At 34.8% G+C, this 16,679-nt stretch overlaps 1 protein-coding gene across 1 annotated transcript in view; it reads left to right on the top strand.

The window, feature by feature from the left end:
* The window catches only part of MAOA (monoamine oxidase A), a 108,740-nt gene that overhangs the window by 55,490 nt on the left and 36,571 nt on the right, over positions 1-16,679 (top strand). Inside the window, exons 6-7 of the mRNA XM_044669223.1 lie at positions 11,430-11,534; positions 13,977-14,068. Coding sequence (XP_044525158.1) covers positions 11,430-11,534; positions 13,977-14,068 — 197 coding nt within the window. The remainder of the gene's footprint in view (positions 1-11,429; positions 11,535-13,976; positions 14,069-16,679) is intronic.

Here is a 16,679-nt window from a genome sequence, read left to right on the forward strand (position 1 = left end):
CATTTAAAGAATATTTTAAAAATAAAGGTGAACAATATTAAAAGTTTCCAAAGTGCCAAACAGTAAATGTCTGCAGTTGTTTACTGATGTGCCAACACTTGGCTCATCTTGAAAGGGTAATCACAGTAATGTCATAGGTTCAATAAATGATTATCTCTTGAACATTGTTCCTTTTTATCACAAATATGTATCAGTTTAAACAATACTTACTATAAACAGGGTCCAAGAAGCTTTGGTACAATTCCAGGGACATTGTGTTCTGCTTATAACAACAGTTCTTACTGCTTACTGGGCAGTTTTCATTTTGACATGGGAGTACTGGCTGCAGACATTGGGATCTCAAAAACCTGGGTCTAAGGAAGTCATGTGCTCATTCCCCAAGTGTCTGACTCACTGATGCTTAATTCACCTAGATTTTTCTGCATAAGAAATGCATGATGATCAAGAAGTCTTAAAACTCCTGATCATTATACCATATTCTCACATCTTGGAGCACTACTGATTTCAGGAAATGCAATCAATGATCATTTAGAGCTTCTTTTATCAAACGGTATTTTTCTACTTCTACTTTTCCTCTGTCCTCCATGTAATTTATTTTACCTTCTTTTGAAAACATTGAGTTGTTAGAAACCTAAGATTTCCCTTTAACCCAGAAGGCATGTAAGTACTGGTTTAGAATTCAAGGATTTACATACAAATTCTGGCTTAGCCACTTCTTACCTTTGTGACATTGGGGAAAATTCTTAACTTCTCAGGATTTCATTTGTAAAATGAACTAAATGACCTTTGAGGTCCTTTTATGCTTTCGTATCTACTCTCCTGTATTATTACCAAGTTGGTTCTCCTTTTAAAATGCTGTCCACTACCACAAATAGTACTGCTCTGTAAATGTCTTCTTCCCTCCCACGATATCACTAGTTTTTTGGGGGGAAGGGATCCTATGATACCACTAGTTGTTTTTTTTTTTGGGGGGGGGGAGCATCTCACAAAACAAGATGTAGAGTAATACTGCTGTAGCAGGTGAGTGAATAGAAGAGAACTAAGGCTAGTAGCACCCTCTCCCCATTGGTTTTGATGAAACAAGAATACTACTCAGAGAGGTTTTCTGCAGTAATGTAAATGAGTTTACCTAGATAACACTTGAGTGTGTTGTATGACCAACATTAATCAGCCCTTGTTTATCATCTTGCTTTTAGAAAGCCCATGTTAACCGGTGAGGAAGTGACCATTACTAGCCTAGGTTTATATTATCAGTTGTCAAATTACTAAAATAGAAACTGTCAACCCTGTTCTTGAAACCCCCATTTTATTTTTGAGGTCATGTCTCAACTAATATTGTTGCACTGGCAATTCACACTATGGCCATGCTCATTGTACAAAGAAATTTTTTAATTAATTTTTTTTTATTTCTGAATTCTTCCCACCAATTGAGAAAGCAAGAAATACATTCCCCATTATACATCTGAAGTCATGCAAAACATTTTCATGATACAAAGGAAATGTTAAGACAAATTTTTAGTTATTTATTGCATGAAATTCTTTCTTAGCCCAATAACGTGCTACCCTTACTTTCGCCATGTGGCATAAGAATTAAGGGAAGGAATGATATCTGTAATGCCTTTTTGGTGGTCAGGGACTTTTCCAAAACTTATTGAAAGGGAGTTTTTTCCCTTTCATCCTATCTGCTGATAATAGCTTTGAGAGCTGTTCAATCTCTTTCTTTCTGTTTTAGACTCAGCTTGTCCCAACAGCTAATGAATGTCTGGTCAGTACACATTTATTAACTACTTACTGTGTTCCAGTCACTTTGCTATGTACTTGGAGTACAAAGAAAGGCAACAATACTCTCTACCTCAAGGAACTCGTATTCTAATGTAAAAGACAGCATGTAAATCACTATGTTCATACAAGATGAATACAGAATAAACAGAAGATAATCTTAGGGAAAACCCTAATTAACTGCTAGAAGGTAGAGATAAGGGAGATATACAGGACCAGGGATGGCGAAAGGCCTGCTACAGAAGGTGGGCTTTGAATTGAATTTTAAGGAAGCCAGTAAAGCTGAGAAATGAAGGTGAAGGGAGTATGAAAAAAGCTCAGAGTAAAGAGATGGAGAGTCTTCTCTAAAGAACAGCAGGTAGACCATTTTGTCTGGAACATATAAGAGTGTGTGGAAGGAATTATCAGAATACACAAAGGTAGCAAGGGACCAGTGCTTTAAATGCCAAACAAAGGACTTGGGAGACAGTGGAATTGAAGGGTGACTTGATCAGACCTGTACCTTAGTTGGCAACTGAGAGGATAATAGATTGGAATGAGGAGAGACCAATTAAAAAACTGTCAGTCAAGAATTACGGACTAAGGAATTTCTTGGCAGCAGGTCCCTGAAGTTAAAGAAAAAAGAATATTAACAATATGTGGAAATGTATGCATATTTGCATGTTCTCCTACCTTTTCTAGTAAGGCAGTTTGACATAATGGATAGAGTGCTAGACTTGGGATGAAGAACTAAGTTTGAATTATGCCTCTGATAACCTAATAACCATATGACCTCTGGCAAATTAATTAACCTTTCTTTTAAATTTCCTCATCTGTAAAATGGAAATAATAATAATAGCACTTACCTTAAATGGATATTGTGAGGCTCAAATGAGATAAAACCCCTTTCAAACTTTATGTTTATATATCTATATATTATATAATCAAACACATTATATAAATGTTATTATTAGCTCCCCCATTTTGTCATTCAACTGTTTCAGTCAGAACTTACAGAAGAGTCAGGGGCTACCAGGAACACCTGCTTACATTTGCAATTGTTTAATATGATAATTTTTACTCATTTGATAGAACATTTTTAACATAAAAATAGTTTCTTCTGCCATTGTCTTTGAAGTGGTTTATTTTATTTTAAGGTATTAAACTTTATTTTATTCCCCCCAATTACATTTAAAAACAGTTTTCAACATTTTTCAAAGAATATTGAGTCTTGAATTCTTTCTCCCTCCCTCCAATCCTCTATCTCTCTGAGATAGTAAGCAGACTCTTACATATGCAATCATGCAAAGCGTTTTCCCATATTAATTCTTTTGTGGAAGGAAACTCAAATAGAAAAAAAAATTAAGGAAGTGAAAAATGTTTGCTTTGGTCTGGTTTTGGGTTCAGTTTTTTCCCTCTGGAAGTAGCATTTTTTTATCATGAGTCCTTTGGGATAGTTTTGGATCATTATATTGGTGAGAATAGCTGTTATTCACAGGTGTTCATTGTAAAGTAGCCCTTTTACTGTGTACAGTGTTCACCTGGTTCTGCTTATTTCACTCTACTTCAGGTCATGTAAATCTTTCTGAGCTTTTCTTACTTATTCCTTATAGCACAGTAGTATTCCATTACAATCATATACCATAACTTACCATTTCCCAATTGATGGGTATCCCCTCACTTTCCAAATCTTTGCCACCCCTAAAAAGAGCTGCTTTAAATATTTTTGTACATATAGGTCCTTATCTTTTTTTTTTTTTTTTTATCTCTTTGGGATACAAACCTAGTAATGGAATTGCTGGGTCAAAGGGTATGTACCATTTGGGCATAGGTCTAAATTGTTCTCCTGAATAAGATTGAATCAGTTTGCAATTCCCCAACAATGCATTTGTGTCCAGCTTTCCTATATCCCCTCCAAAGTTTGCATTTTCCTTTTCTGTCCTAATAGCCAATCTGATAGGTATGGGGTATTTTAATTTGCATTTCTCTAAATAATAATAACTTAAAACATTTTTACTTGTCTGTAGAGAACTTTAATTACTTTTTCTGAGAACTGCCTGTTCATATTCTTTAATTATTTACCATTTGGGGGGGCAGCTGGGTAGCTCAGTGGATTGAGAGCCAGGCCTAGAGACAGGAGGTCCTAGGCTCAAATCCGGCCTCAGACACTTCCCAACTGTGTGACCTTGGGCAAATCACTTGACCCCCATTGCCCACCCTTACCACTCTTCCACCTAGGAGCCAATACACAGAAGTTAAGTGTTTAAAAAAAAAAAGAAAGAAAAAGTTTATTTACCAGTTGGCTTCTATTCTTATATACTTATCTCATTTCTCTGTGTTTTTGAGAAATGGGGCCTTTATTAAAGAGACTTGTAAAATTTTTACACCATTTTGATTTTACTGTGTATTACTTTATATTCCAGTTATATTCCAATCACTCTTGTTTAATTTTTTTACTTCCATCTCCTCCAGTGTGCCTACTTTTCTATCAGCCCCATCCTCCTTCTCTTATCCCCTTCCCTCCTACTTTCCTGTAGGATAAGATAGCTTTTAACATCCATTTGATTGTGTATATTCTGTCATTGAGCTAGGTTTGATGAGAATAAGGTTAACATGCTGTCCTTCCCATCTCTACCACTTTCCTCTCCACTGTGAATGCTCTTCCATGCCTCTTCTGTGTGTAATAATTTATCCCATTCTACTTTTCCCTCCCCCCACCTCCCAATACATTCCTCTTTCTCATGCCTTAATTCAATTTAATTTTTTATATTCTATTATATTCAAGTCACATCCTTGCCCTCTGTCTATATATGCTCCTTCTAACTGCTCTAATAATGACATAATTCGTTGGTATACAAAAATCATATCCTAATATAGGAGGAATGTACACAATTTAATCTTATTGAATGTCTTTTGATATTCTTTCCTGTTTACCTTTTTATGATTCTCTTGAGTCTTGTATTTGAAAGTCAAATTTTCCATTTTGAGCTCTGCTCTTTTCATCAGGAATGTTTGAAAGACTTCTCTTTAATACCCATTTTCCCCCCTGAAGGATTATGCTCAGGTTTTCTGGATAAAGCAATTCTTGGTTGAAGTCCTAGTAAAATTATTCATTTTACATTTTGTAATATACTCTATCTCTTGTTTGGTCTTAAAATCTTTCCTTCCTTTACAAAATGTGAAATAAATAATTTTGATTACATTAAACTAAAAAGTTTTTGTACAAACAAAACCAATGCTACCAAAATGAGAAGGGAAGCAACAAATTGGGAAAAAAAATCTTTATAACAGAAACCTCTGACAAAGATCTAATTACACAAATATATAAGGAGCTTAATCAGTTGTACTAAAAATCAAGCCATTCCCCAATTGATAAATGGGCAAGGGACATGAATAGGCAATTTTCAGATAAAGAAATCAAAACTATCAAAAAACACATGAAAAAGTGTTCTAAATATCTTAACATTGGAGAAATGCAAGGCAAAACAACTCTGAGGTATCATCTTACACCTAGCAGATTAGCTAACCAGACAGCAAAGGAAAGTGGTGAATGTTGTGGCAAAACTGGGACATTAATGCATTGCTGGTGGAGTTGTAAATTTGATCCAACCATTCTGGATGGCAATTTGGAACTATGCCCAAAAGGCTTTAAAATACAGAGAGCCTTTTGATCCAGCCATAGCACTGCTGGGTTTATACCCCAAAGAGATAAGGAAAAAGACTTGTACAAAAATATTTATAGCTGCGCTCTTTGTGGTGGCAAATAATTGGAAAATGAGGGAATGTCCTTTGATTGGGGAATGGCTGAACAAATTGTGTTATCTTTTGGTAATGGAATACTATTTGTGCTCAAAAGAATAATGAACTGGAGCAATTCCATGTGAACTAGAATAACCTCCAGGAATTGATGCAGGGTGAAAGGAGCAGATCCAGGAGAACATTGTACACCGAGACTGATATACTATGGTAAAATCAAACATAACAGACTTCTCTACTAGCAGCAATGCAAGCATCCAGAGCAAGGCTGAGGGACTTATGAGAAAGAAAACTAGCCACATTCAGAGGAAGAACTGTGGGAGGAGAAACACAGAAGAAAAACAGCTGCTTGAACACATGGGCTGATGGGGATATTGTTTGGGATGTAGATGCTAAGCAATAACTCTAGTCCAACTATCAATAATATGGAATTAGGTCTTATTCAATAATACATGTAAAACCCAGTGGAATTGTGCATCAGCTACAGGGGGTGGTTTGGGGAGAGGGAAAGAGCATGAAACATGTAACTATGGGAAAATATTCAAAAGAAAAAAAATACTAGAAAGCAAAAAATAATCTTTCCCATAGATCTGACAGGTAAACTATTCTATGTTCACCTAATTTACTTATAGTTTCCTTCTTTATATTTAAGTCATTCACCCATTCTAAATTTATCTTGGTGTAGTGTGTGAGGTGTTGCTCTAAACCTAATCTCTCCCATACTGTTTTCCAATTTTTCCCAGCAGTTTTTGTCAAATAGTGAATTTTTCCCCTGAAAACTGGGCTCTTTAGGTTTATTGTGTACTATCTTGCTGAGGTCATTTACCCCAAGTCTATTCCACTGATCCTCCCTTCTGTCTCTTAGTCAGTACCAAATTGTTTTGATTACCACAGCTTTATAGTACAGTTTAAGATCTGGTACTGCTAGACCCCCATCCTCCACATTTTTTTCATTATTTCCCTTGATATTCTTGATCTTTTGTTTTTCCAAATGAACTTTGTTATGATTTTTTCTAATTCAGTAAAGATTGGTAGTTTGATAGGGCATGGCACTGAATAAGTAAATTAATTTGGATAGAATGATCATTTTTTTACCCATGAGCAATTAATGTTTTTCTAGTTGTTTAAATCTAATTATAATTTTGTGGAAAATGTTTTGTTGTTGTATTCATATAACTCCTGTGTTTGTCTTGGCAAATAGATTCCTAAATATTTTATATTATATTATTCTTTTGAAGGTTTGGATGTGTTTGCTTCTTTGTTGTCCTCTGCTGTCTTCTCTATAGTCTGAGGTTTTTCTCCATAAAAAAATTTCCAAGTCAACTTTTTTTCTTGTTTTGTTTTGTTTTTGGTAGTTGCAGATTGTAGTTCCTGGGTTTTGGTGGCCATTTCTGTGCTAGTTCTTTCTTCCCTCTCCAGTCAGAAGTCTTGAGTGAAGGAGGGTAGGCAAGTCTTTGGAGCTACAGAGAGGTTTTTGACCTGAGGCCACTTTCTAGTCTCCTCCAAGTCTGATGTGGGCAGCTTTTCTCTACCCTATCTCCACCCAATCTCCACATTCCTCAGCCTCCTGGGGTCCCATATCTCGATGCTCTCCTGGGTAAGTCCGCGGTGTCCTCAGCCAGCCCCCTGAGAACCTAGTGAATGCCCTGCACTTGCTTTGACTCTGCTGCCATAGGTGGAGTAGGGATGATCAGCTTGTACTTTGGTAGGAGTGATTTTACCCCCTTAGAGTGTGGAAATGCCCAAACCCTGCCTACCTTCAAGGCGGAGCCCTTCAGAAGAGCCCCTTCACTTGTCTGAATTTGGTTTTTGTCTTTTTGAGGCATTTTATATCAGTAGGTGGTGAAAAGAGGAAGTCCCTTGCCTCTACACTGCAGCCATCTTAGCCTGCAAGTAGTCCAATAATTCTTAAATGATCTGTTTTGGATTTATTTTCCAGGTCACTTGTTTGTCCCATGAGATATTTTACATTTTCTTCTATTTTTTCATTCTTTTGACTTTGATTGTTTTTTGATGACTCATGGAGTCATTAGCCCACCCACTTGCCCAGTTCTAATTTTTAAGGCATGATTTTCTTCAGTTAACTTTTGTTCCTTTTCCATTTGGCCATTTCTACTTCGTAAAGAGTTCTTTTCCTTATTTAATTTTTGTACTTCTTCTTCCAAAGGGCCCATTCTGAGTCTGTCAAGAAGTTTTTCTGTTCAGTGCATTATTGTATATATTTTTCCATTTAGCCAATTCTGCCTTTTAAGAAGTTCTCTTCTTTAGATTTTTTGTGCCTTTTATATTAATTGGCCCATTCTATTGTTTAAGGGATTAATTTCTTCAGTAGTTTTGTTGACTCTTTTTTTCATGATTTGTCTGAATCACTCTGATTTCTTTTCCCAATTTTTCTTTGACTCTTCTCATCTGATTTTTAAAATCCCCTTTGAGCTTCTCCGTTCATTCTTTTTGAGGCTTGAGAGCAATTAATATTTTCCTGGAGGCTTTGGATGCAGCAGTATTGACTTTGTTGTCTTCTGAGTTTGAGTCTTCCCTGTCACCAAAATCACTTTTTATTTTTTTTTTTTATTGTTTGCTCATTTCCCTGCCTTTTTCTTTTCTTTCAGTTTAAAAAACTATTAAAGTTGGGTTCTATAATTATGGTGAAGCAAGCACTGTTCCAAGCTTCAGGTTCTCTGTGCAGCTGCCTTCAGAGTCAGCACTGGGGATCTATCTGCTTTCAGTTCTTCCACAGTGGTATGATGTAAGGAGGAGGTGTGTTTAGTACTTTCCTGGCCTATGCTCTGTTCTGTAACTCCCAGCACTCTTATTCCCGTTGGATCTTTTCCCCTTGTTCTCTATGGCTACAAGTGTATGCTAAACTGATCTGAAGTGGTTTATTGATCTATATTCTCTAAAGCAGTGATGGGCAAACTTTGTAAAGAGGGGGCCAAAGGAAAGGAAATGCTCATTGGTCGGTCTGTTTCTAAAGCAACTCTTTCAAAGTTTCATTGTATTATAATCCTACTCATTGCATTCATCAGATTAGGAATAATGTTGAGATGCTGGATGGAACATTTCAGGGCCCACCCCCATCTGGCCTGCAGGCTGTAGTTTGCCCATCACTGCTCTTAAAGTACTTGCACTCTTTTTATCTGTTTCCACTTTTAAAATGGATTTTGATCTCTACATACTTAATCACCTACATCTTGACCACCCTTCATCTTATTTTCCAGAATGCAAATACTTTGGTACTCAGGGCAGTATGAAAAGTACCATTATTCAGTGTGGCTAGGAAGTTTTAATTTTATATAATTATATCTAATACATTCTAAATGTACTCATATGTGTGTTTATCAGCCTTGGCAAAGTGAGCCCCCCAACATTATTTCAGAGAGTGGAGGAAGGAAATGCTTGCTTTGAACTTCTGGACAGAGGAGTGGACCATGCAAAAAATGTCCTCCAACACCGGGAAGGGGGGGGGAATGGAACAGCTCCCCCAACATTGGCTTGGCCCACATGCAAATATTTCTCCAGTGCTGGTATATATAATATGAAATTGAATAAATATAATGAAACTGTAAAATGGTTCTGCAAAATATGTTTGTTTTTCATTGAGTTAATTTTTTTTCCAATGGTAGCTACAAACAAGTATTTTAGTGAGAAAATGGGAATTCATCAAGTCCGGTTAAGATAGGAATTATAACAAGAACTAGCTGTTCAGAGAGTTGCTATTGAAATTCTTTCCCCAAATATAGATTCTTAAGTGCCTCTTTTTTCTTGCCTATGTGTTTTATATAAAGATTCTCCATCATTCTTTCAAAGTATATAGAATATTTTGTAGTTATCATTTTACATAGTACAAATTCATTTTCTATTGTTTTTAAGACTCCATTTTTTACGCATAGGAGTTGTTTGTTAAATATTTACTAAGAATATCCTAATGTTTGTTTATTTAATAATTTCATTCTCTCACAATAGAATTGACTCATCTAGTTGTTTATAAAAAGGTTTTAAATGTTTTTCATCTAAAACAGTACCAACTATCAGTGAAAAAAGTTCACATATACCTGTAATCATGAATGTTATTATCTAAAGTTTCTTTTTAAATGTAACTATTTTAACAAAGCTATAGCAAAAAATTAATGTACTGCTTACATCTTTGGGTAATATATATACAGGTATATAGATATACATCTATATACACATCATGTTATATAAATTGAGTAATACTGTCATCCTTTCTATATTAGCTCAACCTGGCCATGATATTAAATATTTCTCTTCTTATTTGCCTTTTCCTCCATATTTCTGTCCATATTGTTTTTAAAGTAATTGTTGTTTTAATGTTGGTCTTATACAGGGTAACTCTTTTGAGAATACACTATATATATCTTAATAGGTTCAAGTATTTGATATAGTTTATCATTATACATGGTATTTTAAAATCCATTGCTTTCATCATATAGACAGTAGAAAGAGTTTTTAGTATCAAAGCCTGGCCAAGGAGAGAAAGAAAGAGAAATCTGCATTGCTAATTGCATATTAAGAAAAGCTTAAAATGCTATAAGTAAAAATAATGGCATGATGAATAGAGTCCTGGCCTGTGATCAGGAAGACTCCTCTTCCTCTGGCCTCAGATACTTGCTTGCTAGCTGTGTGACCTTGAGCAACTTACTGAATCTTGTTTGCCTCAGTTTCCTTATCTATAAAATGATTGGAGAAGGAAACATCAAAACCATTCTAGTATCTTTTTCAAGAGTATCTGAAATTGGGGGTAGCTGAGTGGTGGCTCAATGGATTAAGAAGTCAGATCCAGAGATGGGAGGTCCTGGGTTCAAATATGAACTCAGACACTTCCTAGCTGTGTGACCCTGGGCAAGTCACTTAACTCCCATTGCCTAACCCTTACTGCTCTTCTGCCTTAGAACCTATATACAGTGTTAATTCTAAGATGGAAGGTAAGGGTTTAAAAAAAAGAATATCTGAAATGGGATCATGAAGAGTCAGATACAGCTAAAAATGACTGAACAAAAAGTAAAAATCATTTATCTTTCCATCATGGAAGAAAAAGCACTATCTATACCACTTATATAATATAAATTTATATATTTTGTAGTGTTTTTTAACCTTTTATGTGTATATTTTATTTTCCTAACTAAATTATAAACTTCTCAAAATCAGGTACTTACTGCTTTATATGCCCTGCAGCACAGTATAAGGCCTAGGAAGAAAACATTGGTTAGTGAGAAGTATGTTGAAGAAAATGTTATTGTAGTGAAAAACCATTTTATAAGAAAAGAAAAAGGTTAAAAAAACAGCTTTAATAGGTATCCTCCCCTCTCTTTATCTAACATATCATGGACTATAGTGATCGGTACATAGTAACTGCTTTATAAATAATTGTCCATTTATTTTTCTGCCTTTTTAATATATTGATACCTTCCTGTTCCTAGTCTGGCTATGGAATGAAGCTAAAAATCACAATATTAGATATTATTGTATTTTATGTCATTTATGATCTGGAGGTTACCTTCTCCATACATCATTCCACTTTGACTTGAATTAGATCTGGGTGAAAATGTCAAGTTTTGTATCAGGATAATAACTAGTTCACCAGTTACTAATAAATATCTTACTTAGGGGGTAGCTGAGAGAATGTATTAAAATGTCCTTTTTGGAAATCATATTAATAGCTAACATAATATCTGTTATCAATCTTGTGAAATTTTATTTCTCTTATTGAAATTTGCAGACTTTATACATGTGGTGACTTATATTGCTAATTAATAATTTACCTATTGGCTGCTGATGATTACAGTTATTTGAAAATAGTTTTGTTTGTTCCCTGTTGTTTTTGTTGTTATAATTACTTGGTCTCGAATTAATAACATTGTAAAATCTAATTGATTTCTCTAATTTTTATGTTACAGGGAAAATCTGTAGCTTTCCGGGGTCCTTTTCCTCCAGTGTGGAATCCCATAGCATATCTGGATTACAACAATCTGTGGAGGACATTAGATAACATGGGGAAGGAGGTATGATGGGTATGAAGTTTGCATTGGAAACTTATTGAGTAACTATATTTTATGTCATCATTATAGTAAACCTTCACCCAGCTGTATTAAATAGCTTTTGGAAGAATTAATCTTTATTATTACTTACTCTGTACATTTTGAGAAATCACTTTCTATATCAAGATCTTTGGCTCCAGCATATAGCAGAAAGACCAGCATCTTTCTTTGGATTTAAAAGATCTGGGTTCAAATACTACCACCTTTGAATATGAGGAATCTTACTCTTTGACTTTTGGCAAGGCATATTAACCTTCCTGGACCTTAATTTCCTTATCTATATAATGAAAGAGAGCTGAACTAGATAGATCCTTGATTCCTTATCTATGAACTGGCAAAGAAGTATACAGTTACTTTTCCTCTGACAAAGTCATCACAAATAATGTGAGAATTGAAATTTACCTTCCTCTGTTAGTTAACATTCAGCATGTTAACTTAACCTGTAGTAGAATCTAATGTGTAACTTGGTGATTAAGAAATGTTCTCTAAAATCACCCTACTTAGGAATCTGTCTACCAAAACAAACACAGGAATTATACGAACACAACTACAAAAAAACTTTCCATACAATTAAAACTAGATCTAAGTAATTGGAAAAACATTGATTGCTCATGTGTAGGATGAGCTAACATAATAAAAATGACCATTCTACCCAAATTAATTTACCTATTTAGTGCCATACCTATCAAACTACCAAAAAACTTTTTTACTGAATTAGAAAAAACTAAAGCAAAGTTCATTTGGAAGAACAAAAGATCAAGAATATCAAGGGAAATAATGAAAAAAAAACATGAAGGTGGCCTAGCAGTACCAGATATTAAGCTATACTATAAAGCAGCGGTCATCAAAAAAATATGGTACTGGCTAAGAGACAGAAGAGAGGATCAGTGGAATAGATTTGGGGTAAGTGACGTCAGCAAGACAGTGAATGATAAACTCAAAGAGCCCAACTTTTGGGACAAAAATCCACTATTTGACAAAAACTGTTGGGAAAAATTGGAAAACAATATGGAAGAGATTAGGTTTAGATCAACATCTCTCACCCTACTCCAAGATAAATTCAGAGTGGGTGAATGACTTGAATATAAAGAAGGAAACTGTAAGAAAATTAGACAAACACAGAATAGTATACTTGTCAGATCTCTGGGAAAGGAAAGATTTTAAAACCAAGCAAGAGTTAGAAAAAATTACAAAATGTAAATAAATAATTTTGATTAAATTAAAAAGGTTTTGTACAAACAAAACCAATGCAAACAAAATTAGAAGGGAATCAACAAATTGGGAAAAAATCTTTATAACAAAAAACTCTGACAGAGGTCTAATTACTCAAATATATAAGGAGCTAAATCAATTGTACAAAAAATCAAGCTATTCCCCAATTGATAAATGGGTAAGGGACATAAATAGGCAATTTTCAGATAAAGAATAGAAACTATCAATAAGCACATGAGATAGTGTTCTAAATCTCTAATAATTAGAGAAATGCAAATCAAAACAACTCTGAGTCATCACCTCACACCTAGCAGGACAGCCAAAGAAAGTGGTGAATGTTGGAGAGGATGTGGCAAAACTGGGACATTAATGCATTGCTGGTGGAGTTGTGAACTGATCCAACCATTCTGGATGGCAATTTGAAACTATGCCAAAGGGCTTTAAAAGACTATCTCCCTTTTGATCCAGCCATAGCACTGCTGGGTTTATACCTCAAAGAGATAATAAGGAAAAAGACATGCACAAAAATATTTTTATCCGCACTCTTTGTGGTGGCAAAAAACTGGAAAACGAAGGTATGCCCTTCAATTGGGGAATGGCTGAACAAATCATGGTATATGCTGATGATGGAATACTATTGCTCTCAAAGGAATAATAAACTGGAGGAATTCCATGTGAACTGGAATGACCTCCAGGAATTGATATAGAGTGAAAGGAGCAGAACCAGGAGAGCATTATATACAGAGACTGATACACTGTGGTAAAATCGAATGTACTTCTGTACTGGCAGTAATGCAGTGATCTAGGACAATTCTGAGAGACCTATGAAAAAGAATGCTATCCACATTCAGAGGAGGAACTATGGCTGTAGAAACACAGAAGAAGAAACAACTGCTTGACTACATGGGTTGATGCAGATATGAATTGGGATGTAGACTCTAAATGACCACCCTAGTGTAATTATTAATAATATGGAAATAGGTCTTGATCAAGGACATATGTAAAAACCAGTGGAAATGTGCGTCGGCTCCAGGGGATGAGAAGTGGAGGGGAGAGTAAGAACATGAATCATGGAACCATGGAAAAATTTTCTAAAAATTAAAAATAATAATAAATGCTCCCCATTCAGGATTTAACTTTACAGAGGAGCATGGACATAGTTCCCAAATGAGGATTATGTTCTTTTTTTTTCAGATTCCTTTTGAGGCTCCATGGCAGGCACCTCATGCTGAAGAATGGGACAGGATGACCATGAAGGAACTCATTGAAAAAATTTGTTGGACAAAGTAGACTTGAGCTCATTTAGTTTTGGAATTTCTTTTATATTCCTCACCTCCTTTTATACACTGTCTCTCTGGTGATTTCCTTAGTAATTTAGAAGAAGAAAGTTAAAAAAAACACTTATTTTCCTGATTATTAAGCAATCTTAAGGGAACTGTTCTTGCACTTAGATTAGGAATATTTATCCTTTTCTCAGCCATGGGTTCCTTTGGAAGTCTGGGCAGAGTCATGAGCCCCTTCTCAGAAAAAAATATTTTTAAATGTATAAAATTAAATACTTTGGATTAGAAAGGAAAATAACTATGTTAAAATATAGTTATAGCAGCTTAAAATTTTTTCTGAGTTTCTGAATTTGAGGTTAATAACCCCTAAAGATGAATATAGTGCAATCTCTTTTTTAAAAAGGCAGAATTGTCTAATAATATAAGAAAGGTGGTTCCTTTCTTAGTGGCAAGTACAGAATAGTGGCACAAACAGAATGGGAGTGGCTAAGAAATATATACCATATTTTTTAGGTTCTGAGTTGTTTTATTATATCTTTGAGTATGTGTTCAAAGCAGTTCTTTTTCAGGGAAGGCATTTCATTAGTAATTAAAATCTGGATTTAAATCCATCCAAAAAAACTTAATAACTGAAGCCCAAGTCTAGTCACTTAACTTTTCTCACCTTTGATTTTTCTCATCTGTAAAACGAGCATAATAATAACTGATCTCATAGGGTTGTTGTGAGAATCAAATGAGATCCTCTAGGTCAAGTGTTTTACAAAGCTTAAAATGCTATAGTAGATGTCAACTATTATTTTTATGAGTCCAATGTGGGATACAGTTGTGACCTCATAGAAACATCCTTGTAATTTTTCTTTATGTAAATTATCCTCAGGCTCTTTAAATCCATTAGTAATGGTCTGTGCAGAACAGTGAATCTCTTTATTATCCTATCACCTCATTCTAAGGGTAAACTAAATGTATCCTGGCATTCAGATTTCATTGGCAAGAGGACAAAAAGCCAGGTGCCAAAAGTAAAGAAGAATCAGTTAGATCACTAAATCCAGTGTCCCAAGGCCTCCCTGGAGTCATGTGTGCCATTACCTCTGGCTACAGTAGAAGTTGCCCATCTCTGAAAAATAGTGCATTAAATCCACAATTAAAATAAAAAGTTTAATACTAATTGCTTTTAAAGTGCTACTTATTAAAGTAAATACTTATGCTTCAGGCAAAGACTTTGATGCTAAAATTAGAAAAGATTATTAATATGTATTATTATCATTACCCTTTAGATATTCAGCTTTTATGAAATCTCTCATCCTTTATTTAAAAAAAATCATAAAGTACACATGATCCTATTCTGCACTTGCAACTCTCCTTTGAACCTGAAGAATACTGGACAAAAATCCATTTCTTAGATAACATCCTGACTTTCCCATAGGGAATTATATTAGTATATGCCAAATTTATAGTAAAATTGACTAAATTAGATTGACATAGGGAAAGATCGGGTTAAATTAGCAACACATGAGTTGTAGGATATTTTCAAAGAAATGCAGTTTTATGACTTCCACCTTTATGTAGTAAAACAAACTAATGGTTAAGGCAATATTGCCAAATGGAGATCATTTGGCTTTAATTATCATTTTTACTAGCTTATTTTGCAAGGTGTTCAGATAGTTGTTGCTTACTGCTTGGAAATAATTTCTACTTAGCTCACAGGGTTGTTATAAAGGAGGCTCATTGTAAACTTTAAGTCACTATAGAAATAGAAGTTGTTGTTGCTCTCTGAAGAAGGTTCTACTTTTAAAGGCCCTCTTTATGTGTCCAGAGAGAAGACACTTCAGAATGTGCTTGAGGTTTTCTAAGGTTAATGGTCCATGAGTTCTCTTTTGTCCTTTCCCAAATATGCAGTACATTCCTTTATAGGAAACACTTGATCAGAATGCAGTGAAAATCACCTTATCTTTTTTGGAGATAAAGCCCATTATGAAAGTACTGACATCAAATAAACAAGATTTAGACAGTACAGAAAACTCTCATGAGTAATTGATGCCAGTTTACTCTGCAATGATGAGGTAGGGAAGGGGGGAGGAAGTAAAGAAGAAATAAACTTTAAAAGGTCCAAGTAATGGTAACCATCAGGGAAACCGCAAAATTTTGTGTAGGCAAGTCACTCTTAAAACAAGTTAATAAGCCACAAGTGCTTAAACTACTCGTAATTATATTCAAATTGGGGTTGCAGTTACACTTACAATTGTCTGGCTTCTAATACTGGCCCAGATCTGTATCCTAGGAACCTTTACTCTGAAGAACTCTAGAGTTCCCCAAGTTTTACCATCCTGAGTAGTAGCTTCTGTCTTTCCATTACCTTTCAACTTCACCTTCCATCTGGGAAAAATTCACTTCTGGCAGCCTCCAAAGAGTTATATACTCAATTATATTTGTGTCTCTATATGTGTATTATATATATGTATATACACAAGATTAACTTGCTTAGAAGTTTTCCTTTCTCTCTAGGATAATGAAGAGGTCAAAACAAGTATTGTATTCATATCACAAAACCATGATAAAGGAATGTATGAAATATGAAGTTTTATTTTAAATATCCTCTTCTTCCATTGCATGAAAC

Source organism: Gracilinanus agilis, chromosome 3 (assembly GCF_016433145.1).
Source record: "Gracilinanus agilis isolate LMUSP501 chromosome 3, AgileGrace, whole genome shotgun sequence".
Classification (NCBI taxonomy): Eukaryota; Metazoa; Chordata; class Mammalia; order Didelphimorphia; family Didelphidae; genus Gracilinanus; species Gracilinanus agilis.